Source organism: Hyaena hyaena, unplaced genomic scaffold (genome assembly GCF_003009895.1).
Source record: "Hyaena hyaena isolate Hyena2069 unplaced genomic scaffold, ASM300989v1 scaffold_886, whole genome shotgun sequence".
Classification (NCBI taxonomy): domain Eukaryota; kingdom Metazoa; phylum Chordata; class Mammalia; order Carnivora; family Hyaenidae; genus Hyaena; species Hyaena hyaena.
This window is the reverse complement of record NW_024081520.1, coordinates 16,807-44,740: the sequence shown is the minus strand read 5'-3', so window position 1 is coordinate 44,740 and position 27,934 is coordinate 16,807. Positions and strand designations below refer to the sequence as shown.

The 27,934-nt window shown below is 47.5% G+C and overlaps 1 protein-coding gene across 9 annotated transcripts in view; it reads right to left on the bottom strand.

Moving 5' to 3' along the window:
• PIGG (phosphatidylinositol glycan anchor biosynthesis class G) overlaps nt 1–26,899 on the bottom strand; it is a 37,689-nt gene extending 10,790 nt beyond the window's left edge. The window contains exons 1-13 of one of the 9 annotated variants that reach the window (XR_005526064.1): nt 26,629–26,899; nt 25,533–25,738; nt 19,377–19,586; nt 17,653–17,841; nt 16,623–16,764; nt 9,138–9,350; nt 5,341–5,558; nt 4,712–4,993; nt 2,804–3,261; nt 1,533–1,629; nt 1,097–1,168; nt 720–945; nt 245–305 (exon numbers count right to left, since the gene is read on the bottom strand). Coding sequence is in view for 8 of the 9 variants with exons in the window: in XM_039220364.1 (XP_039076295.1) it covers nt 1,407–1,629; nt 2,804–3,261; nt 4,712–4,993; nt 5,341–5,558; nt 9,138–9,350; nt 16,623–16,764; nt 17,653–17,841; nt 19,377–19,586; nt 25,533–25,738; nt 26,629–26,782 (2,295 nt within the window). In the remaining variant the exon portion in view is untranslated. The other 8 variants (XM_039220365.1, XM_039220361.1, XM_039220363.1 and 5 more) reach the window with 8 other exon arrangements.
• Nucleotides 26,900–27,934: the final 1,035 nt, after the last annotated feature.

The following is a 27,934-nucleotide window of genomic DNA, read 5'->3' as shown; positions in this document are numbered from 1 at the left end:
AGGCTCTAGTAACTGCTGAGATCACGATTCACAGAAACTAATTCCAAAGCTCTAAAGACTGCATGGCATGTTTTAGTACATAAAACATTAAATAGATTTGCCAGTGCACTTACTTTGAAATGTCTTTGCTCTCTCGTTGCCATGGGAACAGGACGTTTCCAATGGCTGCCCGGTAGCAATAGACGCCCAGGAGGCCAAGTGCCATAGCCACTTTTGACGTCAGGGAGCACCTCCTCTGCACCAGCGCAAAAATCATGATGAGTGACAGGGCGGCCAGAATGGAGAGCTCAGCTTTATGATCAGAACTGAAATGAAACAGAGAATTGCCAAATTTCTAACACAATATTGATGTCATGGATCTACACCAAATGGCTTTCTAGGAACTGTATTAAAAATAGCTGATTTTTCTGAAAAGCAAAAAAGAAAAAAAAAATCATTGGTGATTTAAATTCAAAGGTTCTAAAAATGTAAAAAATGAGTTAACCTGAACTCTCCTTTCTCATTCACACGTGGTCCCTGCCACTAGGTCTGCACTGGCCAGCGCAGTGATCTGTACAAACCGCTATCCCTGGGCTCCCCTAGCAGCCCCATCTTCCCCAACTGCAGGTGAAGAGATTCTGGGCAAAATGTGCATTTGCCAGTGTACACCCTGCTCACAGGAGATAAGCACGTCTTGGCGCAACCCTTTCTCATTCCCTCATTAACACAGATTGACTCACTTGAGAGTGTCTGCTCCTTCCCAGGTGAGGAGACTTTGCAGTCAGCCCCGGGGCGCAAACCTGTCATGGCAAAGCTGCGCCCGTCTCTGCCCGGTCCTTGCCCACCACCCTGCTACCTTGGTGAGTGCTGCGCTGGAAGGCAGGATTCTTTTCTGTTCCATTCACCACAGCGCACACTCATGAAAGCCGGACACTCAACAGCTGTTAAGTGGATGATGTGTTTTACCTGCCAAGGTAAACACACATCAGTCTGAGTCTTGGAAAAGACTCAGAGGAAAGATGACTAGCATCAGGACGTGGGGCTGGGGATGGCAGGAAGTGAGAAGTGTCGTCTAGGGCCTGGCCCTGCCCTAGTGCTTGCTCTGGGAGGCAGTCACCTGGGTATCCATTCACTGTTGCTCTTTAAACTAGGTGTTTTATGCATTCTCCTGGATTGTTAATTGTAGCAACTGAAAAATAGCAATAGAGTTTAGATGCCGTCAGAAGCTCTGCTCTGAAGGAGAAATGGGGCCACGTGGCAGCTTCTTCACACGTTGATAGGAATAACTCAGAGGCATGGGGAAAGCTGTGATGCAGGAAGGGGCACCCTCTAACGGGAAGAGGCTGGCCCGATGTGCTGGAGGAGGGTCCAGCCTGAGGCGTGGGCAGTGGCCCCTGGAGAGGGGGGCAGAGCATCAGGGGTGGGAATCAGCACATTCTGCTGCAGGGCTTCAGCTCTCCAGAAAAATAAGAAGGGAGGCTACTGGGCCGTCCCCAAGCTCTCCCAACCTCACATGCTTGGGCAGGTGCCTTGACTCCCTTCTGCTTCCTCACCTGAGATGGGGCAAGCCAGCAATCTCTCTCCAGGCTTGCTGCAAAAATGAAACGAGCAGGCACGTGGCAGGCACCCGAAAGAAGCTGCCTGTGGTTCCTGTGGTTGCCAGAGGTTTGCCAAGTATTTAACAGAGTTAATACTTGGGAGGAGTTTCCCATAAGAATTGTTTGACCAGAGGAATGATTTTTATAGCCTGTGATGGGTATTTCCAGGTTATCTTCCCAAAGGACAATGGCAGTGTACGGTCAGGGGTCTCCACTGCTTGCCGATGCTGCGCTCTATCACTTCCTTTTGTGTGTCTACCTGACTATGAGTTAAATTACGCTTCGTTGTTTGACCACACGCTCCCTGATCACTAGGACGGTGAGTGTGTCCCTTGTCGTTCTGTTGGCATTGCCTCCTTTAGGGACGTGTCTGCCACTGTCCTGAGCCCCCTTCCTGCTGGGGACTTTCATACAAGTCCTTCACAGCGACAGGAAGTAAATGCTCATTTTATTCTCTTCCTTCTGCTTTAGTTTTTGAAGTCTTCACTGACAGACAATTAGAATATATTAATACAGCCAAATCTTGACCTTTTCTGTCCCAGTTTCCTCTCTCTACTGTGATCCTCCCCATCCACTACACTTTGGACGAGGTTGTCCAGGCATCGGCCTCAGGGTGGGGAGAGAGGAGAGGAAGGATGGAGGGAGCATGGCCCTGTCCCAGAGCTGCCTTGTTGCCGAGGAGGCGGCAGGTAACAAAACTACATCCTCGCTGCTGTTGTCATTTTAAAACTCAAAGGTTTTTGGGGCACCTGGGTGGCTCAGTCAGTTAAATGTCCAACTTTGGCTCAGGTCATGATCCCATGGTTCGTGGGTTTGAGCCCCACATCGGGCTCTGTGCTGACAGCTCAGAGCCTGGACCCTGTTTCAGATTCTGTGTCTCCCTCCCTCTCTGCCCCTCCCCCGCTCATGCTGTGTGTGTCTCTTTCTCTCTCTCTCTCTCAGAAATAAATAAAACATTAAAAAAAAACCCTCAAAGGTTTTCAAATGTAAACAATTATGGTGACTCAGCAATAAAAAAAAACAAGCATTTTAGGGTAGCTTCAAATAAATCCAGCTTTCAATATTAATTCCTGGCTTACAGTCTATTTTTCCATTTCTTCAGATCTCAAATACCACTTATGTCCTGAATATAAAAAACAGGCCTAAATTTTGGGGAAAAAAAAAAAAAAGACTCTGTGGCCAGTCAGCCGTGCAAGGTCTGGCCTAAGGCTCATACTCTTTCTTACCTGGTGAGCCAATGCCCCAGGTCAGGCCGGTGGGCCCACTGCACACCTGTCTGGTTTAGTGACCGCAGCAGCCGACAGCAGGTAAGTATCACCCACGGGCTTGCCATCACCATCCACTTCTCATAGCCTCTGAGTGTGTGAAGGGAAGTGGGGCTCTCGGACACTCTGTGGGGCTCTAACACATCACAGCCGATGCTCCTGTCCTGTAACGGAGGTGCAGTGCTGACAAATCCCGACTCCACATGTGAGCACTGCTGGGGCTCACAGTCATCACCCAGAAAGCAGTTTCTGTAGATTTCGTGACACAGAGCCAGACACAAGGTGTTAACCAGGAAGTACCAGGTCTGGTGCTCCTCCTCGACGAAGCTGCTTGCACCCAGACTCAGCACGTGGCCCATGGTCCCCAACAAGATAACAACATCTAACTCTGACCATTGTGAGTTTGGATGGGCTGGATTCTGTGAAAGGAAAATGAATTCTGTGAGGGAAAAATATGAAAATTACACAAATCCCGCCCCAGGCACTAAAGTTGTTGCTCACAGAGCAACCTGCTATGACGGGGGGTTGTGGCCCCTCACGCACTGCGCCCGCCCCCTGCTCTGATAGGACTGCCTGGCCTCCTGGGGCACAGCCGGTGGACACAGAAACAGCGCAGGCAGCTGTCACCGTGCACTACAAGTCCTAAGGCGAGTGACAAAGAGAACAAAGATACTTAGCCCCACACCACCTGGGCAGCGCCACAGCTCAGAGAGCTCACCTACTGGCTCCTGGGCCAAGCCCTCCCTGTACCCTCCTCCTTTCCCTCAGAGCCTAGGCCTCTGGGGGTCACAGTCAGTTCCTGGTGCTTGAAACCAAAAGAGCCCGCATGATATATTAACCAAACCAGACACCTAATTTCTCCATGAAATTAGAATTTCTAAATTTCTTCAGAAAATTCTAAATTTTCCAAAAATCCAGAAAGTTTTCATTAAAATGGTCAATTCCCTCAAAACAACAAAGTTGGCATCACGGTACCATCCCTTCCATATCCTAAGCACACTGAAAATTAAAGATCAGGACTTTGTGACCGTCATTTGATAATTTCTTAATATTTCCTCTATTTGTCATGCACAGCTTGTATAAGACAGAAAGAGAGACACCATGAGCCCTAATTTAGGGCCTGGAGAATGAAATGGCTCGAGGGAAACCTATGTTCTCATGGGGAACAGAAGTGTGCTATAAATGACAACGTGAGCTCCTCAGACACAGGCATGCAGGGAAGGGTGTATGATGGCCCTGGGGGCCTGGAGTGACTTCCCTGGGTCCCTTAGGGCCCAGGCACCATGGACCACCTGTGGCTGCCCACCTCTGCTTCACCACCCTGCTACCATGATCATGAATATAGGTGACAGAGGCCAAAGACTCTAAGAAATGTTAAGGAAAACATGAGACTTGAAAAGAAAACTGCACTTTACGAGGAGGAATGGACTCCTGAGGAGGGCAGGACGAGAACAGGGTCCTAGCCTCCTGCTGACCTTTCTAGAAGGTCTAATGAGTTGATTCCTTCCTCTCGGAAATGTTCCTCCCTTGGCTGAGCTCAAACACCTCCTGAGAGGTGTCTGATTCACACTGCCCCATCAGCCAACTGCCTATCTGTCTGTGACCAGCAGCTGTGTACAGTCCCATGTTTAGAGTCACAGGGACCCTTTCTTTACAACAAAGAAATGAGGCATGTGACGTGACAACACAGGTGTGAGTATCTGAAGTCAGGGAGCTCAGGCATTGGCGCCTCTGAAGTGTGGGCTCCTCAGCTCTGCCTGGTACACAGCAAGGGGATTAACCAGTGTCTGATGAATGAAACATCAGCCGAGATATAAGAAAAAGGCCTATCCAGAAAGACAGTGTCCTATGCTCAGCAATCAGCCTTACCTTGCTCAGGAGCTTTCCATTGGCAGCCATCTTGGCAAGAGCAGACACGACCGCACAGAGCAGTGCAGAGATCAGCACCATCACCCCTCCTGCCGTCAGCCACGAGAGGCCACAGAAATAGCAGGAGCTATCAGCTGAGGTGCACACAATGACATGAAGAGCAGAAAGTACCAGAAGCATCAAATAAAACAGCAGAGAAAACACAGGCGACCACAGAGGAACTTCCAATTCAGCCTTGTTGCTCAGTGCTTGTGGGATGCTGAGCAGGAGCAGGGTTAGAACCTGGCAGAGAAAAACAGCAGCAGTGTCCATGACTGAGGGGCTCAGAGAGAACTGGTTAGAAAAAGCCTGCCCCCCCGACCTTGTGCCAGCTGTTCAAATGTTGGAAATGGAAGCAGAAAGCCCAGTAAGTAGGATTTGTAAAGAACTGCCAAGAATGCATGTACACTTGATGCCTGACAGTACTTCGGGCATGAGGACACACCACGAAAGAGTCCAATGAATAAGGAAACTGGTGCTTTTCCATTTTTAGAAAAAATAATGTTTTATATACTTTAAACTACAAAATTCTGGCTGAGTTATCAAATCAGTTTAACAGCCAAGCCAGGACTCCACACAAGCCGCCATACCTCCAAAACCACGACTGCCCCCACCAGCATCGAGTAGATGTCGTACTGAGCCACTTGTCTGCTTAGAGATAGGCTCAGGGTCCTCAGGGCATCCAAGTACTGCCTGCGAACCTTGGCTCCCAGGTTGAAAAGGACTTCTGAGGCATTTTCCTCCAAGTACAGTCTGATCCAGTTCCCATGCAACCTCTCTGCCATTTTAAACTGCTCAAATCCAGGCTCTGCCAAGAGGAGGACAAGGTTACATGTACAAATCATGGACAAGAAGACATGTATGTCATTTCAAAGTATTCTATTATTCATGTGCATACGATGTGAGCTTAAAGGCTGAAACCTAATGAAGATTAACTATTCCTTGAGGGTAGGGGGTGGCCAGCAATGCCTTCAGTAAAACTAACAGCCGATGATGCTCGCGAATCTTCTGACATCCCGCCTGCCTGCCGGCCCGCCACAACCTTACGCACAAAGCAGCGTCCAGCGTAGACAGAAGCATGTGCCCACCGCTTGCCTCCCTGTCCTTACCTTCCAAACTTGGCTTTGCCTCCGCTTCCTCCCTCTTCTCTCCTGATCTCTCTCCACCCCTTTCTTCTTCTTTAATGTGCAATATAAAAACAACCCAGAAGTGCATCACATTAATAGGCCCTCTGTGTTCAAAATCTTTCCACACTGTGAGGACTGGGCAGGCAGTGGCCTGATGCCTCCACTGCATCCACTTCCTGCCTTTGACTGATAGTACCCATCTCTGACCTGCTTCCCTTCTTTGCAAGTCTTCTCTGGGAAGGGACAGCAATTCTGACCCCTCCTGCCATGATGCCGGGCTAGATGATCCGCCCCAACGCCAAGCCAGGGCTGGCAGGACAGCTGCTGGGTGAAGCCCGGCCCCAGCGGCTGCTGGCTCCCCCTTGAGGGTAGCAGTGGCAGGCAGCTCAGCGTCAGGAAGTTGCCTTGCTCCCTTCTGGAGTTTGACCAGAACTACTGGTGACTCAACTGGTTTGCAAAAGCAAGAACTTCCTTTCTGAGACTCTGTAGTATTTCACATGCTCTTCAGACTTCCAGCAGAGCCATTCCAAGGTGATCTAGACCATGCCTTTCAGGATTAGAGTTAAGGCTGCTATAGAACCCTGAGCACGGCCCAGACACCTGCAGCCCCGCCGCTGCTGCTGCAGGCACCAGCTGACCAGGTGCTGATGGCAGGCATGACGGTAAGCCCTCAGATAGGGAGGACTACCATGCCCACTCCAGAGAGGAGGCACCCGGACAGCAGCTCATGGGCTGGCAGGTGTGACAGCTGGGATCTAAACTCAATTAGTCTGGGTCCAGGATGAAAACTTGGTTACACTCCCCCACAGAGATGTGGGGGCACAAGTGTCTATACCCCACCACCCATGGAGTCACCTACGTACACATCCAAACAAATATTTTCTGAGCACTGACTATACGCTATGTGCAAATAGGTATAGTTCCTGCCTGCTTGGGCCTGCGATCCAGCTGGGTTCTCACATGTGCGTGTAAGTGCAAATTGTGAAAAATGCTATGGAGGCAAGTGGGGGAATATGGGAGACTTTGGGTAACACTGAGGAAGCTGACCGAAATCTGGGGTTGAGGGTGGGGGGACACTAAGGCCCAATATTGAAGGTGAAGTGGAAGGTGGCCCAGGAATCTACCAGGTGATCGGGGGGAAAAGCATCCATTCTAGGAGAGAAGCATATGCAAAGGTCTTGGGGTGAGAAAAGCCTGGCCCACTGGAAAGGGGAGCGACGGACAAGCTGTATCAGATTGGGCTCGATATCAGGGGAGGCCTTGAAATCAATTCCAGCGTCAGATACATTACCCAGTTTTGTCTCAGGAAAGACGATCACTGCTGGTATAGACAAGGGTATCCTAGGGGTGTAAGGCTCCAAGAGTGCTTTGCCATTCCAGGGACTGGCCCAAGTGCATCTCATGGGCTTGTTTCCCACCACAGCCACTGCTGTGCTTAATTCTCCCTACGTGCTACTCCTGAAATAAGCAAACCGCCACCACTGTGGTTTTGTTTGGGGTTTTTACTGGTTGTTAGTATAGGAAGAAGGACACAAGTTGGCAATAACAAATTTGCAAAAGCTACCAAACAAGTTATCTTTGAAAACAAAGTAATCATCATCTCTAGTCTGGACCAGAAATGTGCACCAGGGCCGGCCTCGCTTTTCACACAGACTGTCACACAGTTGCCCATCGGGGGCCCCTTCACCAACTAGGGGCTGGCTCCCGAAGTTCTCCCACCTTTTGGGACACATGGCTCCCCACTAGTCCCTGCAGGGATTGTCGTCCAGAAGCAACTCGAGGCCAGTCTGCATCTCAACGTGACCTCGCTGGCACCACCCCACTTCCTAGTACTCCACTACCTCAAGGAGGAAACGCTGCCAATGTCACATCAAACATTACCTCAAACTAGGAGCCGACCTCCTTTAAGTTCCCAAACCAGCCCCGGTCCCAGCACAAACACGCTGTCCTTGATACACCTGGATGGTCAGATAGAATATATGGAAAGATGGTCTTGGGGCATTGTGTTCTCTTTTTCTGGATCATTCTCACCAGCATACAAATACCTCTTAGTTTCTCCCCACTTAAGAATAAAACCAATATACCCTGTATTGGCCTCCACCCACCTCGGACAGCAGCCATACCCATGCCCCAGTCCCTTCCTTCTCCCACTCCAGTCTGACTTTCTGCCAGGACACCGTGTGCACTGGTCCTGACAAAGTCACCGACAACCTCACTTGCCAGATGAATGGTTCAGTCTCAGGTCCTCGTTTTATCTTATCTTAAGCAGCACCCAACATAGCTGCTCACTCCTCCCTTCCTGAATTTCTTCCTTTACTTGACTTCCTCATCACCAATCCCCTCACCTTGCAAGCACCCCGCTTTGCCAATTTGCTCCTCCCACACCCTTCCCCATTTCAGTAACGGTCACTCCATTCTTCCACTTGGGGAAAACCCCAAGTCGTTCCTTATGCCTCTGGTGCATCTGCACCTTATATCCAGTGCATCATCAAACCCTGCTTGCATTACCTTCAAAACATATCCAGAATGCAGCGATTTGTTCTGGATTGCACTGCCACTGCCTTGGACCTCACACCACCACCTCTCACCGAGGCACTGAAGCAGCTTTCAGACTCTCCTACAACACAAGGTAGAACCTTCCACATGGGCACGTGAGAGAGCCTTTGAAAATTCAGCTTGAAGATTTCAGACTGCACGAAAGGCCGCATGGGCTCCCCACCTAGCTCAGGACGAAAGCAAGAGCCTCTCCAGGGCCTAGAAGGCCTTCATATCCCTCTGACCTCATCTCCTTCTGCTTTGTCCCAGTTCACTCAGCTCCAGCTGCTCCATCCCCTGGTCCTCCCTTGCATGTGCAGGCACGTCCCCACTGCAGAATCCTGCATCTGCCACCCATTCTCTCCTGGCGTCAAAGGCCAGGCCTGCCCCAACAGCCCTCCCCCATCTGCATTCTCCATCCCTTCCCCCGTACACCCTTTTCCTGAGGCGCTCCTCACCATCCGACAGCTACTGCTACTTCTCCTCTGGGAGGTAAACTCCATGAGGGCAGGGCCCTTGTGTCTCCAGTGCTGGTAACAGTCCCCAGCCAAACAGGAACTTAGTGAAAAAAATTCCATATTTGTTGAAAGGAAGAAGTTGATATAGATAATTCTATCTGTGGGTGTTGCTAATGATCATCGTCAGGGTTCTAACAAAACAGAGGCACAAACACTGATGACCTCCACACCACGTGTAGTGGAAACATAGTCTATTAACTGAGTTACCTTTTTTGTATGATGGCACGTTCTCTTGCAACAATTTGCTGAGCTGCACCGCATTTAAATGTAAAAACCTCAGCTGTTCTCTCACCGGTCTCCCTTCTATGGTGGGGAATAGGAGAGTTCCAACACTGTTCTCTGGAATCGGCAGACCAAGCCCTATGGCGAGGGTTGCAGCCAGGTCAGTCTGTTGAACATGCTTTGGATGTCTGATGTCACCTAGAGAAAAGAAAATGGTTTCCTTTGAGTTTGAGTAATGGTCTCTCAGGTGTGTGAGATAGTAGTCACTTCCTCGACTTTTTTTTTTAGAGAGAGAGAGAAGCGCGAGCAGGCGTGTGTGAGTCTGAGCAGGGCAGAGGAAGAGAGAGAGGGAGAATCTTAAGTAGGCTCCACACCCAGTGTGGAGCCCGACATGGGGCTCAATCTCAGGACTGAAAGATCATGACCTGAGCCTAAATCAAGAGTCGGACAGTTACCCAGCTGAGCCACTCAGGCATCCCCATTCCCTTAACTTTCTACAACCAATTAACCATCTCTTCAAGCCATTCTATGCAGATTCATAGAGAAAGCATCTCCCTGGTTTTTATGTCAATAAATTTACTAAATACTCATTCCGTGTGGGCCTGGTGCCTCCCCCAAGTAGCACACAGTATGTAGGAGAGACACCAACACAAGAAACTCAGTACTGAGTTTCAGAGCCTGGGATACGCACAGAGACAGCAGGTAGCTCTGTACGTGCTGAGGGATGGTCACTCTGGTGAGGTCATCAGTCAACCTCCTGAACAAGGGTGATAGCAGGATGTGTGGCAGCCCTACCCTGTGGACTCAGAGAGGCCCGCACACCACTGAGAAGCCGACATGGACTTTTTGGCAATTCCTGGGCAGTAGAAGGCACCTCCACTGGGGAGAGTAGAATGAGGCTGGATTCAGCTGGGCCTGGTTCTCTAAGCAACTCCAACAAAAAAGACATCTGCCTCCTGATGGCCTGAGCAGCTGAAGGGCTTCAAGCCTTAGTAATGGGCTGCTTTCCTACTAACTCTTGCAGACAGAATGGGTGCAACATCAGGACACTGGGCTCAGGCTCCGGCTTTGTCACTATCCAGTTGATGCCTTGGACAAGAACTCAACGCAGTCAGACTTTTCTCATCTGTAACGAGAATACCCAGCCCTCACCCCCCAGAAACCACAATGAAGGTATGAGGTGGACTGAGGGGGCCTACCAGGGAAGTCTACCCAGGAGAGGTGGGTGGTGCTTGGTGGGAGTACCTTAGACACTGTAGTGTGGGTTTGTAGAGGTTTTACTTTGATTATGGTACTTCTGGTTGTATAGAATTTTTCTTTTTAATTTGAACAAATATATTAATCTTTTTTTTCTTAAATGTTTTATTTTTATTTATTTCTAGGAAAGAGAGAGAGAGAGACAGCATGAGCAGGGGACGGTCAGAGAGAGAGGGAGTCACAGACTGAAACAGACTCCAGGCTCTGAGCTGGCAGTCAGCACAGAGCCCGACGCAGGGCCGGAACCCACGAACCGCGAGATCATGACCTAAGCGAAAGTCGGACGCTTAACCGACTAAGCCACCCAGGCGCCCCTATATTAATCTTTTCTTGACCAACGCTCCAATGATGGCTTCTGGGTTATACTTAGAAAGAACTTTCTACTCCAATATTATCATTTGTTTTGTTCCAGTATTTTCTTATATGAAGTGCTTTGATCTGAAGTAAAACAAAACCCAAAAGAAAAATCCCACTTTAAACTGCTTTTGGTACTGATATTGGTGGTGGTGCTGGTGTTATTCTGAGACTACTCTGGGCCATTATGTGATACTCATATCTTAGGTCATTGACCACCAGGATTCTAAGCTTAGAAGGAAGACAGAAAAGATGTAAGATCTAAGACTTTCATTTTACAGTAGTGAATGTGAATTGCAAATATCAACACAAATTCACGATCATTTTTATCTAAAAAAAAATTTCCTTGCTTTGTCCAGAAATGATAAATGAGCAGGTATACAGACAGTGGTCCTCAAAGATCCCTGTCCACTGAGCAAAACAAAAGAATCCTGGTAAAGCAGCCGATTCCAAGTCCAGGGAAGGAGCTGTGCATAGGAGGCTGGAACACATTTTCAGACCACATAGCAACAGAGCTTCCAGAGATACTAAGGTGTCTGAGACCTTAATTAGGTGGAAGGACTCAGGAGCTAATCTGAATCAGAGGCTCCTACTGGCCAAAGATGGGATAATTTGAGTAGTAAAAAGAATATTATTTATCATGAATTGAAACAAAATATGCTTAGGTCCATGAGTTCACAATGCTACTAAACAACAACAACACAAAACCCTAACTGGTCACGGATGAAGCGTGCTAGTGAATAACAGTGAACTAAATCATTGATCTGAAACTGGCAAATAAGTGGGAAGAATAAATCATCATTAATCCTATCTCTGTTATATAAATGGTACTGGTAGGTAAGCAAAAAGTAGATTGGGGAAGATTCTCCTCATAGAATAATTCAGGCTAGTTAATGAAACAAAAAATTATACAATTAAAATATCACTATCTGCAACCTCCAGTGAATTACTGGCTCTAGCTGGTCATCAATGGCTACTGGCTTTACAACACAGCAAACAGTCAGACACTGTGTGCTTCCTGCTGGAAACAGCCTTAGGAAACCAACCAAACCAATGGGATCTGAATCTGCCTCCTGTTCAGACAGGGTTCACAGAGGGAGAGGGTATGTTAACAGACAGTGCAGAGAGAGACCTCCCAGGACAAATAATAAGGTTTCTTCAACAAATACATTGAGGTAAAATAAGAGAGGATGGAGCAGGGACCTAGAGATGGAAGAGAATGTAAAGGGTTACATCAACCAATCTCGGTGCGTGAATCTTACTGGTATCTCAGCTCAAACAACCAAAGAGGGAGACAGACATTGGAAATTTGAACACTGACCATTTGATGAATCAAGGACTTAATGCTATGTTTTAATGGTGCTAATGGTATCAAGATTACGTTACTAAAGAAAGAAGAGCACATGTCTTCTATAGACCTACTTCCAAGCAAGAAAGGAGAGGCAAATGAGCAAGAGGACAGAGGCGTAAGATTGGCTCTAACTGGCCCATAAACACTGAAACTGGGTGGTGGGCTTGCGGGGTTATTATACTATTTTGACTACTTTTGTATGTCTGAAAACTTACATAATAAGGAGTGTTTTAAAAAAAAAGATTTAAATGTTTTGATCTGGGATTTACACAGGTTTAAAGAATGAGGTAGATTCCTAGCATGATTTTTTTTCTAGAAGGTCACGACATCACTTTTGGAATGTCTTGTCTTTTCTCCACTACTATGAAATGCCACCTTTTGTCACTAAATGCTACTAGGGTCTATTTTTCACCTTCTGATTTTGCTCCATTGATTAGTAGGACTAGCTCTTGTCAGCAATATTTTGATAACTGTAATTCTGCAGTACTAATACAAGGCAGGCCACATTACAGAGTGGGTTTTATCTCACAGAAGAAGGAAAAGCATTTCAGAAAACCATTCTTCCCATCTAGCAGCCAGGCCCTCTCCCACCTGCCTCCTCTCCACTGGCCCTAGAAACATGCTCTGTACAGCTTAGCCACCTTTCACACTTTCAATCGACAAATACTGACAACCACTATGTGCCACTATTCCAGGCTTGAGGGATAGAATATGAAAGAGCAGGCAAAGTCCCTCCCTTCACAGAGTTTACATCTGGTAGTAGAAGGGAGACAATAAAATATACCTGCTCTGCCCTATGTGGAGATCAAGCACAAGCATGATCTGCTTCTGGGACTCCCTGACCCTGGATGGACCCAGACCTGTACTTCTCTTTATTGGGAGGTGGGAGCTCTGGGGGTGGACAGTAGTGGGCTGGGGGTATGTGAAATCACATGGTACACAATCCCAAACTGGTTGTCTTTCAGAACAAGAAACACCTGAAGATTTTTTTTTATTAAAACAAGCAACAAAAATGTACATGAATTTGGAGGCTAAAAATAAGTCTTCCAAGGCCTGTCAGGAATGGTGGCACGCGGAGCTCTGTGGGTCAGCTTGCCAGGAGAACAAGCATAGCTGGTGAAAAGTAGAAAAACCACCACCCGCACGATTTATAGCCTCTGGAAACCATCTAGGGGAGACGGCAAATACAGAAACCTTTGTTCAAGAAAATCTAAAACTTGGTAAGAACAGGAGGGTGTGAGGCACGTGAGGAGCCGTGACCCACTGCCCCCGCCCCCCCGCAGCTCACTGGGACTGAGCCTCTACTCTGGGAGGATGCACTGAAGGACACAGGGCTCCCTCTCCCCCTGGGTCCCTGGGGAGGGCTCTGTGCTCTCCCTGTGAGGACCAGGCTGCCGGCATTGCTCATCCCCCTTAGCTATGTGGTGCACAGGCTCAGCAGCAGGTGAGTGGCTGGGAGTTCCCTTTTCCTGCCCAGCCCCTCCCCGAATTTCTATGCCAGGCATAAAAGGCCAACAATACTGGGACCCACTCACCCTTACCCTGCAAGCCGACTGAAGGCTGCTCCAAGAGGCTAGCAGAAAAGACAAGAGGCTACAACACAAAGCCCCCAAGAGAAGGGGACCCTTGTTTTTGCCCATAACTAGAAGCTGTGGCTCAGAGATTTTGCCCAGGGCAGGCCACAAAACAGAGCAAAGCTCCCCACAAAAGAATGGACTTTGTCTGAGACAGAAGGTGAGGAATTCAAGCCTAGGAATGCTCTTTAAAACAATGGTGATTTTGAAGGTGGGCAGCTGAGAGGTGGCTGGTAGCTTCGTGACAGCCACAAGCTAAACCGCAAGCCAGCTAAGTGCTCAGAGAGGGGAGGGTCAGGGGAGAAGACAGCAAGAAGGTCAGAACCACTTCACAGAACAGCCTTGGAAACAACCCTGCAAAGGGGCTCAAACACGAGATCAGACTGTGTAGAACATTTATCACAAACTGTCTAAACTAAGGCAGTCAGCTGGCAATTAGTGGAACCTGGCCGCCGGGTGTGATGGCAACAGAGCCATCACAGAGACAGGCACAGAGCACCACTGAGTCTGCCGTCACCCCGGGCTGCTGTGCCTGCACAGGAGCAACAGCGGACTTCGTGCTGTGGGAGAAGGACTTCACTGAACTGGTCAAGCCACGGCACTCAGTAAATAAACAAAGAAAGGACAACAAAGACAGGGCCTGGGGCGGGGGGCAGGCGGACCTGCAGCATCCAGAGGTGCTACAATATATTATTCGAAATGTTCAGCTTTCATTGAGAACAATGAGTAACTATGCAGAGAAATAGGAAAGTACAACTCAGAGGGAAAAGCAACAGAACCTTCCATTGAAGGGCCCAGATGTTAGAGGTAACAGACGGCCTTTCAAGTTGCCACGACAAATATGTACAAAGAGCTACAAGAAACTATGCATAAACAAGTAAAGGAAGGTCTGATGACAATGTGTCATCAATAGTGATTATCAACAAAAAGACAGAAATTATAAAGAATAGGACCAAATGGAAACTGTGAAATGGAAAGTATATTAACTGAAATGAAAAATTCACTACAGATGGACAACAGATTTTGAACTGACAGACGAATCACCAAATTCGAAGACAGACTGATAAATATTATACAATCTGAAAAACAGAAAAATCCCCAAATTTGATGAAAACTATTAATCTACACATCCAAAAGGCTCAATGAACTCCAAGCTGGATAAACACAAAACATACACAGCATAATAAAGATACTGGGGGCGCCTGGGTGGGTCAGTCGGTTAAACGTCCGACTTCAGCTCAGGTCATGATCTCATGGTTTGTGAGTTTAAGCCCCATGTTGGGCTCTGTGCTGTCAGTGTGGCGCCTGCTTTGGATCCTCTGTCTCCTCTCTCTGCCCCTCCCCTGCTTTCTCTCTTGCTCTCTCTCTCCCTTAAAAATAACTAAACATTAAAAAAATTAAAAAAAAAATACAAGTGCTGAAAGACAAGAGAAAGGAAGCCCTGGTAGACTGGGATGATGTCTCATCTGAAACCATGGAGGCCAGAAGGCAGTGAGACAGCATACTCAAAGTACTGAAAGAGAAAAGAATGGTCAGCTAAAAGTCTTATATCCAACAAAACTATCTTTCAAAAATGAAGGCAACATAAAGACATCCCGGGGTAAAAACAAAAAAACAAAATAAAAAAGAAACTATTCATTGCTAGCAAACCTGCATTATAAGAAATACTAGGGGTGCCTGGGTGGCTCAGTCAGTTAAGTATCTGACTTCAGTTCAGGTCATGATCCCACCATTCATGAGTTCGAGCCCTGCGTCAGGATCTGCGCTGACAGCTCAGCCTGCTTGAGCCTTGAGCCTACTTCAGATTCTGTGTCTCCCTCTCTCTGCCCGTGCCCCACTCATGTTCTGTCTTTCCCTTCCCCCCTAAAAAATAAACAAACACTAAAAAAACAAAACAAAACTGAAAGCAAGTGACTCCAGAGTTCATTCTGATCCATAAAAGAAGCAAAGAGCATCAGCAAAAGTAACTATACAATTACAAAACACATAAAAACATATTTCTTGGGGCGCCTGGGTGGCTCAGTCGGTTAAGTGTTCCACTTCGACTCAGGTCATGATCTTGAGGTTTGTGGGTTTGAGCCCCGCGTCACGTCGGGCTCTGTGCTGGGAGCTCAAAGCCTGGAGCCTGTTCCTGATTCTGTGTCTCCCTCTCTCTGCACCTCCCCTACTCATGCTCTGTTTCTCTCTGTCTCAATAATAAACACAAAAAAATTTTAAAAAAAAACATATTTCTTTTCTTACTGATTAAAAAAAACTATTATATAAAACACATACATAGTTATGTCTTCAGTTTGTAACATGTAGAAATATAATATATTTGACAATAATAGCACAAAGGAGGGATGTAGGGACAAAGCTGTATTGGCAAAAGAAAACAATACCATATGAAAACATCTGTCCACACAACTTCTTTCCAAATGTTCACAGTAACATTATTCATAACAGCTGAAAAGTGGAAACAAGCCATGTATCCATCAACTAACGAATGGATACACAATGTCGTCTATCCACACAACAGTCCAGCCAAACAGAGGATTAAAGTCCTGATACCCGCTACAATGTGGAAGAACCTTGAAAACATTATGCTCAATTGTAAGCAGCCAGCCACACAAGGCCCAGTACTACAGGGTCCATGTACATGAATGTCCAGAAGGGGCAAATCTATAGAGGTGGAAAAAAGATCAGCAGTTGCATAAGGGGAGTACTGGCACGGGGTGGGGGTTGGTTAAGTGTTCAACTTCAGCTCAGGTCATGATCTCACGGTTCAAGAGTTCAAGCCCCGCAGTGGGCTCTCTGCTATCAGCATGGGGCCTGCTTGGATCCTCTGTCCCCTCTCCCCACCCTTCTGTCCACGTGTGTTCTCTCTCTTAAAAATAGATACTAAAAAAAAAAAAGAAAAAAAAATTAAAATAGTAAACATTCCTAAATCCTCACCAGGTTTTCTTTCAAATGCAGAACTGATTAAGATCAGAGGGGTGTTAACTTCCTCCATGGAAGAGGCGCCATGACTTCCTGTTTCCGACATGCCATGATCACCACAAAGAACCAGCAAATTGGGTAAAAGATTCTCTCTTTTCTACAATGCAAAGGGAAAATATTTCAGTTGCATTCAGACTGAGGAGAAAACATGATCTTGTTAAGGAAAAGCTTTAGATTTTAGCTGTACTTTATAAATGGTAGCTCTTATTAAACATGTTAGACTTTTTTTTTTTTTAACCTATGAGCTTACAAGATCAAAAGGTCAAAGTCAAAAAATGTCATAAATAAAACAAACAGAATCACATGGAGGTCACAGAGCCCAGGAGGGTCATATTTAGGGCCTCTGAGAGCAGAAGATTTGAGCTCGGTCTGTTTTTATCACTGCCGAGCTGCGAGAGCCAAGGTGCCTTCCTTGTCATGCCTGTCTCCTCATGTGTCCAGTGGGGTTGCCCCTTGGTCCCAGGTTTCCAGCAAAGGGCCTTTGCTGCTCTTGGATTTACCCAGCAGGCTCTGCCTCACCCTTGCTGCTTCTTCACCCGGAAAGCACCTTCACAGAAGGCGTATCCGCCCCTCCCTCCAAGGCTCTGCTCACATCTCACACATCCCAAAGGAGAGCCGCTCTCACCACACTATTTAAAGTCACGACCTCTCTCTCAGATGCTGTTCTCATCTCCAGTATACTTATGCCCTCATTTATTATGCCCTTGTTTGTTCTTCCTGGCAAGAGTATACACTCCATAGATAACCAGACAGGAACAGTGATAGAGAAGGCATTCTGGAATGAGTAGCTGGATAAGGGGGGGGAATGGTAGACAAAATCAGAGCTGCTGGAGGCTGAGCCTGTGCTGAGTGCTTACAGGTGAACTGAACGTGGGTAGGTGTGGCATTCACGTAGGTCCCAAGTCCACTTCAGGAACTTGGTTTCTCCTAGGAGACGCTGGCACAGTGACTGCCGTGCTCCACAGTGCACGAAAGTGAGCCTCACCTCGGACAGCAGCGAGGTGTGGATCTTCATCAGGATGTTGTCCATCTCGCTGAGTTTGCGCCCGATCAGGGGGCTGCCGGGCCCAGAAATGTGGCCGATGTGGTCCAGCCCAAGGTAGTGGAGGATTAACACATCCCAATCCCCTCTTTTTAACACTTTATCCAAATGCCTCGTAACATTATTATCCACCTGTAAAGGGAGAAAGTATGTATAAATAACTTTCCTCATTTCCCTTGATCTTCACTCTCCAAGGAAAAGTGATACAGTCCTTTTAAATCTAAGCATTTATTTTAGGTAACTGGTCTCAGAGTCCGAAAAGAGAAAAAAAAAACCCAAATAACAAACAGAAAAACCTGTCATAAAAAAAATTAAACAAATATTAGCATTAGATTAAGCTTTCACTAATACTGTTTCACATTTCTAAGTTACAGACAGAACATGATAATTTCAATGAGAAGTTATTATTCTCACAAAAACATTCTGCAGGATCCCTACTGGGAGTTAACTAACACCAAGCACAAAACCAGGTCACACGGGCGCCAGAGTTGAGGGGACCTGTGGGGTGAAGTTGAGGGCATCGAAGTGAGTCCTATGCGAAGGCTGTTCTGAGAGGAAAGAGACACAGCTCTCAGCAACTAGTAGTCAAGCGGCTGCTGACAGTCGTGAGCCTGTTCAGCCCTGACCACTCAGCTGGCCCCCCCCCCCCCCCCCCCCCCCCCCCCCCCGCCACTGAAAAGTCACTAGAAAGGGAAGGGTCTCTAACTGATGAGACAGAGGACAAGGAAACTCAGTAACTGCTTCATCTACAGATGCCAACTTCAGGAGAGGATATCACCGTAAGCAAGACCGCAGATGCTCCGGGAAGCCCGGCAAACTGAGCTGCTGCCAGTGTGTCTCTGCTCTATGGGGACTCTTTTTTTTCAATTTTAGAGAGAGCACACGAAGGTGGGGAGAGGGTCAGAGGGAGAAAGGGAGGATGGGGTGGGGAGAGGGAGAGGGAGGAGGGGAGAGAGGGGGATAGGGGGAGGGGGAGGGATGGAGGAGGAGAGAGAGAAAGAGAATCTCCAGTAGGTTCCACACTCAGCACAGAGCCTCACACAGGGCTCAATCCCACCATCCTGGAACCATGACCTGAGCTGAAATCAAGAGTTGGATGTTCAACTGACTGAGATATCCAGGGTCTAAGCCAGGGTGGGCTTTCTAACTATGGGTCTAATCAAGCCCTTTTTCTTGTTGGAGACTGCACTTCCAGCACAGGGAGATGCCCCTCAGGACCAGGCTCCGCCCAGCTCACCATCTGTCTTCCCAATCTCCAGTGGGGATGTCACCGCACTAATAGGACTAACAGCCTCAAGGATCCCAGGGGTCGATGGAGTCCTCAGGCTCTGCCTCGTACAGATGCTGCCACCACCATTCTGTCCACTTGGGAGGTACCCACTCACTTCCCAAAACTCAGCTTAAATGGCTCCTGGCTGGGAAACCCTTCCTGATCCTCTGTACCCCATCAACAGGTGCTCAGCTGTTCTAAGAGAATTTTGCTCACATCTGCATCAGGGTTCATGTCCCTGGGTTGTAGCGGATTATGTGAATGAATGAACACTTTTTACAACCTCTCCATACTACTCCCAATATACTAATGAAAGTCACATACAAAACAACGTTGCCTCTAAGAGGGTATCAGACTCCATCTACCACGACACAATTTCCTTGTTTTAAAAACTGACCTCTGTGTAATCTGACACAAAAAATGAGGTTGTTCCATCATATTCCACAAAATGTTTTGGGAATAATTTCACCCATGTTTCATCTCCATAAAGGATCATTCTTTTCCCAGCTGCTTTTGCCTGTGTGATCACGTTGTCTTCCAGCAGTACAGGGGAATTGAGGTTCCTGACAACATCGATGAAGCCAGGGAGGCTCCCTGTCAGCAGTGCCTGCAGGAGGAAACATTCCAGAAATTAGACCATGGAATCTAAGCACTGTGAGGGAAGGGGTGCCAAAAATCATTTTACGGATGAAAGAAGAAAGCATGAAACTAGGGCATCTTCAATACTGGAGGCTGGGTCAGTGTTAAGACAAAGTGGAGAGCTGCACACAGGTTCTGGCGAAACTAGCAAACTTGATCACAAAGACTTCATTGTATTTCAGCCAGTGGGAGGATGGAGGAGGAGGCTGTGGGCAGCTGGATGATGGTGGTGGACAGAAAAGCCGTGTTACGGCAACTGAAGCAAATGGCCAAGTGTGGGATGCATCGAAAACACACATCTATATAGTCAACCACCTGTCAGGTCCTCACCTAAGCTTCAAACCTGCTCTGTGTGATGAGTAAACTCCATGCACTGGTCTTACAACACAGCAATTCTAACGTCCATCTTGAGTGGACCAGCAGCTTCTCACGCACCCTGGAAGGGAAGCGGTCTCTGAGCAAGAACTCTCAGGAATTCCCATAGTAAACTGGCCCAGCATGCTGGCGGGACACCCCTGCTCCACACACACACACACACACACACACACACACACACACACACACCCGACTGTAATTTCTAGAAGGAAAGGGTGAGTGTGTCATATCCCCAATATCTTTCTGATGTAGACTTATGTCAACAACCTCCCTGATTTTAGCACAGAGTCTAAGAGGCCATTGTAATAGGTCATGTGTCTCCTGTGATTGGGAGTTATCCAACAACCCAGGACACTGGCATCCAGGGACCTGCGCACTGAAAATAAACAGAAATCTGGACAGTGCCAACAGGCACACTTATTTTTCTAGGACTTCTTTAACAGCCAAAAATGCGACTATGAATTAACCTAACTTCTGGAATGCCAGAGGAGCTTGGCATATCCTCTCCCATAAAAGCAATGATAAATGGGTCACAACTGCCAAAAGCAACCCCTTCCAGACTTTGAAAACTCATCAAAGATACACAACAAATTGAGAAATTCTTATCTAAGACAAACTGCTGAATCTCAGGAAGAGCTGTGAGTCCCTGTGCTGGTTTCACATGGACTGCCCCCCTTCTCCTACCCCTGCGATATAGTGGCCATGGGGACCTGGAGGGTCCGTCTGACCCAGAGCTGCTCAGAGAAGCCCCGTGCCAGTGATGTGTTGGAAGCAAGAAGGCCAGCATTACAGCTGCCCGAGGGGTCAGTGCTGTTTGTGGTAAGAGAAAGGCCCAACATTTAAAAATGGCATCCGGGGAAGAAGACAGCCATATCACATTTCTGTAAGCTCCCACATATTCCTGGAATCTGGATGCACACACGGGGCTGAGTGTGCACTCAGGAGAGATCAGACTGTGCTAGTTACCGGTTCCTTCCAGGGCCTTCTGCCCTGCTCACACAGAAAGTGAGAAGGCAGGCTTTTAAGGTGCCTGAACAGTGAGAACAAACCATACACAGAGCCCTGGAAAGGGGTGGAAGGCCCGCTGCATAATGCGCTTAAGCACAACCTCTGACCAATCAGCGGCTAACCACTAACTGTGCTGACCAAGGGGTGACCTTTCACAACAGCCTAAAAGATAAAAACAAGATATTTAGAACAAAAAAGAGCTCCCAGCCACCGTGCACTCCAGGGGAGACAGACTCTACAGAGAGTTTAGGCACGTTACTGCACTGACAAACCAACAAAACGACAGCAACAACCACCACTCCTGGGGTAGGAAAAATCCAGGGTTGTGGTAGCGGTTGCGTGGATATACCACATTTGTTAGATCTCACCAAACTGTGCACATAAAATGTGCTGCATTATATGAAAATTCTATCTCAATGAAATTACTTTTTTTTAATGTGAGTCTCTTTCTCTCCCTGAAATTCTACTACTTCTAGGTAACCAGTTACTTTTGGGGAGTATCATTTCATATTTTTTTCTGTATGTGTGTAATCACAAAGATACATATTTTTCTTTACCTAAATGGTAACAGACTATATAAATAATCCCACAACTTGGTTTTGTTTTTCAAATACTAACATATCATGAACTTCTTTCCCCAGAAAACACACAACTACTTAGTTAAAAAAAATTTTTTTTAGCACCTACAAAGTAATCCAGTATTTGGACCAAGAACATTTTAATGCACATTTATTTTAAAAAGCTTCCAATGCGGGGCGCCTGGGTGGCTTAGTCGGTTAAGCGTCCGACTTTCGCTTAGGTCATGATCTCGCGGTTCGTGGGTTCGAGCCCCGCGTCGGGCTCTGTGCTGACTGCCAGCTCAGAGTCTGGAGCCTGTTTCAGTCTGTGACTCCCTCTCTCTCTGACCCTCCCCTGCTCATGCTGTCTCTCTCTCTCTCTCATAGAAATAAATAAAAACATTAAAAAATTTAAAAAAAATAAAATAAAATAAAATAAAAAGCTTCCAATGGAAGTGCCATCTGAGATCTGAAGGCTGACATGTTGTCGAGGGGAGGAGAAGGGAGGTGAGGCTCTCCAAGGGGAACACAGCAACTGTGAAGGTCCTGTGGTTGAAAGAGGGCAGCACACTTTGAGTACCGAGCTACAGTGATCCATGTGGATGAAAGACACAGGAAGAGGGAAGGCAGCTCAGATGAGGGTGGAGAGGTAAACGGGACAGGACCATGCAGCCTTGAGGCCTGGGTTAGTACCTAGAGTATAAGCCAGTGCAGGGTCTAAAAGAAGAAGAGCACCATGACCTGTTTTGTTTGGACAGCCAGTGCAGGGGCTGGCTCAGTGTTAGAGTACCTGTCCGCTTCATTTCATGTGAAGAAGAGGTCATCATCAATCTTTAAAGTTTTACAGTGTGATAGACAGAGATTGGGCTTACAGACTGCTTTAGCTCACCTGCCCTGATTACTAGTAAAGAATCTTTTCCTTTGTTTACTTGCCATTTCAGTGTCTTCCTTTGTGGAGTTCTTTATGTCCTTTGCCACTGAATTGTTGTCCCTGGTCAGATTCTCTTTACACATCATGGGCTTAACATCTTGTTTGTGATTTCAACTGTAAATACTTTTTCCAGTTTATCATTTGTCAGTTGACTTATAGTGTCTTCCACCACATAAAGGTTTTCTGTTTCCATGCGTTCTACTCTGTCCATCTTTTTTTTCCAAGGGTTTTTATAAGACACTTGCTGGGTTTCCACTGACATTTTCAAAGAGGGCAGGGACTACTTAGTACCCTTCACCCCAGGAAGCATGCAGGCAGCTAGGAGCCCTGGGAAGTCTAAGTGAGAGCCCAAGCCTGCCATCACCTTGGAGGTCTTCCTGTGGTTGCTGTGGCCGTGGGAATAGTGGTTTCTTGCCTTCCGAGAAGGAGGGCTCTGCAGAGACTACTGGAGGAGGATGTGGCCTCCTCACCCTATTCGGCAATACTGCTGTGTAAACTTGCTGTCACCACCAGAGGCTCTGGAACCATACACACATAGGCTGAGGCTTGGTTTCTGATGTCAGCTGTGTGGTTTTACCACTTCAAGCCTGTTTCCTCATCTGGAAAATGGAGAAGATGGCAGTGCCTGCCTCACGGAGCCTATCATAGGGCTGTTGTGACAGTATAAGAGATAATGCCTGTGCTCTGAGCTCACTGCAGTCAGTTCAGTACCTGTTCCTTATTGTGACTACAAATTCCCTGAAGAAAGGAAAAGCAGTCACATATTAGTTAACATGAGAAAATGCTATGAGGGGCATTAGTCTTGAGTCACGAAGGTCAGCATTTTGTGATAACTGCATCAACACCTAGAGACTAATGAAGTCCCTTCCCTAACTGGAGGCAGGGCAGGGGACACCCTCCTTAGTCAACACTACCCAATCCTACCAAATTCTAGAGCTATGTAACCCTAACTCCAGTATGGGTTTCCTGTTCTAACTCCTCCTTGATGAGGAATGAGGAGCAAGAACCAGCAAAGGACTGAAAACAAAATAAACAAAATGAAACAAAACATCGGTTTCATGAAATGACACAAATGGGTTGGAGATGGGAGGCCCTAAGAACCACAGTGGCCAACATACAGGTCTGCACGCAGCCTGGAGCCTGCACACTCACTTACATATTTTCTTACAAACCTGCTCCTTACTAGATTCCTAGTAATACTTTTCTTACCAGAATGAAGGAGGAACGGGTTCCTTCCACATTTTTGATAGAACAGATAAAGAAGATAGTGCTCCTGATGGTAAGGAGCCTGGATGCTTTTCTTCCAGCTTCACAAGACTGGTCTCAGCAGAAGGAGTGCTCCTGAAAGACCATCCTGAGCTTCTTGACTAAAGGTGCTCCCCACCTTCCACCCCTCATCACTCCGTCATGTTCTCCTCCCTGATTTCCTCCATAGCACTTATCACTTTCTGAAACTCTCTTGATTATTTATTTGTATACTTACATATTTTCTGTCCCCTCAATCAGAAATTAAGCTCCATGAGGATAGGACACTTGCTGTCTTGTTCTTCACTGAATCCCTCTTATCTAAAACAGTGTGTAGTACACAGAAGATGCTCAATAAATATTCCTGAATGAAAGACACACTACATCCAAAGGTAGCAGAGAGTGGGAAACTCAAGAAAAAGAGTCAATGAAAGATGCGCTATTGGGGCGCCTGGGTGGCTTAGTCGGTTAAGCGTCCGACTTTCGCTTAGGTCATGATCTCGCGGTTCGTGGGTTCGAGCCCCGCATCAGGATCTGTGCTGACTGCCAGCTCAGAACCTGGAGCCTGTTTCAGAGTCTGTCACTCCCTCTCTCTCTGACTGTCCCCTGCTCACGCTGTCTCTCTCTCTCTCTCTCCTAGAAATAAAAAAATAAAAAACATTTAAAAAAAGATGCACTATTAATCCTTACAATCCCAGACTGCTTTATTCACCCAGTAAACAGTTACTAAGTACCTACTAACTGCTGCCCCTAAGCTTTGAATCAAGAAGTCGCTCCTTCTCATCAAATACTGAGGTGTCACATGATCAGCCACAGATATAAGACTTAGCTAGGGACTTTTATACCATACTAGCAACATAGTCACAAACTTTTAAGCTCCTCTGTCCCTTTCTGCTGCCTCCTCTTCACTCATCCTCAGTGGAAACCTGAATGTAATTTCCTCAGATAGGCTCTTCTGACCCTCAATCTAAATTGAGGCCCCTCCCAACCTACCCAGGAATGAGCATCACATCCTTTTCTTTCTCATCATGCATTAATCACACTTTAAAACTGAACATTAGTTTGTCTACTCATTTGTTTAATGGCCCAAGTGACTAAAAGCTCCATGAAGGCAGATACTATTTTCCCCCAATTGCATACCCATTACAATACCGACAAATAGTAGTTGCTTAATAAACAGTTCTTGAGTCAATCAATAAAGGTGGGTATTTTGTTTTGTTTTGTTTTGTTTTAGTCATAGTGCTTGGGTAAAGCACTAAGTGCTTCAAAGCCATACTTACTGGGCTGAATACCTGAAAGTGGGTTATACTCTAGAATCAGTGATAATAGTGGAGGCCAAATCATGCAGGTTTGACGACTGGGCATACCACAATTGTCTACAAGTCATTTAGCTTATCTGAGTTTGCTTTCTCATCTATAAAGTCAAGAGAACGAACTGGATTAACCCTAAAGGCTCCTTTCTGGAATGTAAGTGACCCACTGATAATTAAAGAGACCAGGTTAGCAATGACACTAGCTCCTGGATCAGGCTGACCTGAATGATCTGGCTCTAAATACTTTATGCTTTCAATAAAGTGTGAACTTTGGCTACTTGACAGGGGGCATAAATCACGGGTCTCAGTTCTAGCCTACCCTGTTAAGCTTCTTCAGCATTTTATTGCCCCAGCCAGGTCGACAACACTAAACTAACTTCTACTTAGTAAAATTTGGGACTCCAAGTAAAAGAGTACAGAGAGCCCCTTCACACTTCCCAAAGACCAAACCATATATAACACATTAAGTCAAAGAAAGTATTTACCTTGATTCGAGGCATAGTAACTGTAGGTGGCTTTGCTTCAGCCACAAAACTGTGAGATGCTCCTTTTTCCACAAGATAAGTTGTGTACGGCATAAATTTCACACCCTTTGACCCAAACACAAAATCATCTCTCAAGGCATCTATCAGCATAATAACAACTTTACTGAAGAGGGGTGGTGGGAGCTTGGTCCAGTTGGAACTGGCTCCTAAAAATGTTTGAAAGAGACAACGAAATTGAATTTTAAACTGTATTTATCACCCAAGCACCTTATAATCTACTTTTGATCTACTTCTCCAGCATATATATTGTCATATCTACCTACCTCAACCCAAAGAAAAGGACCTATTACTGGTAGACAGTGCGAGGGATGACAAGTAAACTGAGGGAGCCCCAGAATTAAGCAGTAAATTGCCCTCTGCATGGTGAATACTGGGAAAGGGGAGTCCCTTAGTGAAGGTCCTGAAAACTGCACATTTAGAGAGACTGATCCAAATACAGTGCTGCAGTAGGAGATATGCAAGCATTTACAAATTGTGTTTACGTGGTCAGTGGCTGCTATTGTATGGACCTGGTCCAAAGCGGGAGAGCCTTTACTTAGTGTGTGCTGCTAGGTAGGTGAGGGCTACTGGCGGGGGGGGGGGGGGGGGGGGGGGGGGGGGGGGGGGGGGGGGGGGGGGGGAAGCAGCTCTTAGAATGTCATAGAAGAAACCGTGAGGGGTCAGCAACTACTTTTAAGCAAAAAAGGTGCCTAGAAAAGGGAGTGACCCAAAGGCCGGTCCAGGGAAGGGGGCGGGGGTGATAACTGGATGAGCAGATCTGGCGGGGGGAGGGGAGACAAGAGCCAGGGTGTGGAGAGCTTTCTTTGCGGCGACCAGGGAGAGGGGAGGGTCGAAGTGGGCTGGTCGCAGTGGTTGCCACAGAGAGATCCAGAAAGAGGCTGGGGCGGTAAAACGGGGGCTCCTGGGTGTGGGGACCAGAATGAAAAACACGAGCACTGGGGAGCCCCGAGAAATCCAAGAGACGCGGCTCATAAGAAGGATCCTCTGGCGAAAATCAGGGGCAGGGGAGCAGAGACGGCCGGGGAAGGGTCCGTACCAGCAGAGGGTTCAGGCGCTGGGGGCTCTGCTTCGTGCTCCGTCCTAGAAGAGGAACGAACCGGGGCCGGGAAGAATCCCCGAAGGAAGAGCGCGACCCCGAGCACCTCGATCACTACGCAGCAGGCGGCAAAGGTCCCGGAGCCCAGCCGCATGGTGCCCACCCGAAGGGCCAGGATCCGTGCTCCTTCGCCCCAGTACACGTCTCGTTCAGCCTCAGCTGCTTCCGGGAGCAGCCCCTGAACAAGCGTGAACCGGCACGCATAACAGGCTCCGACTCGTAGTGTCACTACGTCAGCCGGCGCGCCAGAAATACGCATAAGGGAAGGGCGCTTCCGGGTGCTGGTAATCCCAGAGTCCTCTTGCGAGTCCTTCCGGAGCACGCCCTTGCGCATTCCCTTCCGCCCGCGAGGCCCCGCCCCGCGTTCCAGACGGAAGTGTTGGGTGTGCTTCCGGTGGGAAAGGTGTGTCTCCTATGTGTGCCTTTCCTCCTGCCAGGAGCTTTCGCGTGTGTCACATCAGCCTTCTGAGCCAGGTGCCTTCGCTGTCAGAACCCTTCCCTTTCTTGGGCAGGTCTGAGCAGCGGGCGCCTTCTCTGAGCTGGGCTTCAAGTTGGGCCGCCATTACATCACTAAGTGACCTAGAGAAGGTAAAGCCGACTTCCTGGACTAGGGTGTCCCTGTGCGGATTAGACTCCAGGACACTGTTGAGGCCCGTCCAAACCCCTTACTGGATGGTGCCTTTGTTCTAGGCTTCTGTGTGTGCTGGGGGCCAGTAGCTCACAGCTGCCCCCACTGGAGAATCGCCCTCGGCCACTGGGAGCTGTTGAGCTACATAGGTTACCACTCCGCCCCCCCCCCCCCTCGTGACTGACTGAGGTTGCAATCTCCTCTGTGTCTCAGAGGAGATTGACTCTGGTGCAGTCTGTGCTCGCAGCTCCACTGGTATCAATCAGGGTGAAGCTACTCTCCAGCTGGGATGGCATCCCTGTTGCCTTCTCCCTCTCTCCTCACACCCTAACCTTTCTGAGAACTTGCCTGGATAAGTTGCATGTACCCACACCCCATTCCCATGCCCAAGGCGGAATTCAGGTTGTTTCTCCAGGCCTTACATGTGATGCCTCTAAAACAAGTCTGTCACCTCAAGCTCTGATGACTGTAGGTTTCTACCACCTTCTCACCAGTGCTCACTCATCATGAGTGTTAATAATAACTGCTAAACAACAGTTGGGGGTTACCTGGCTTATCACCTGCTATGCACTAGGTCAAGCCCTTTAAGTTATTTCATTTGATCATCAAAAATGAAAT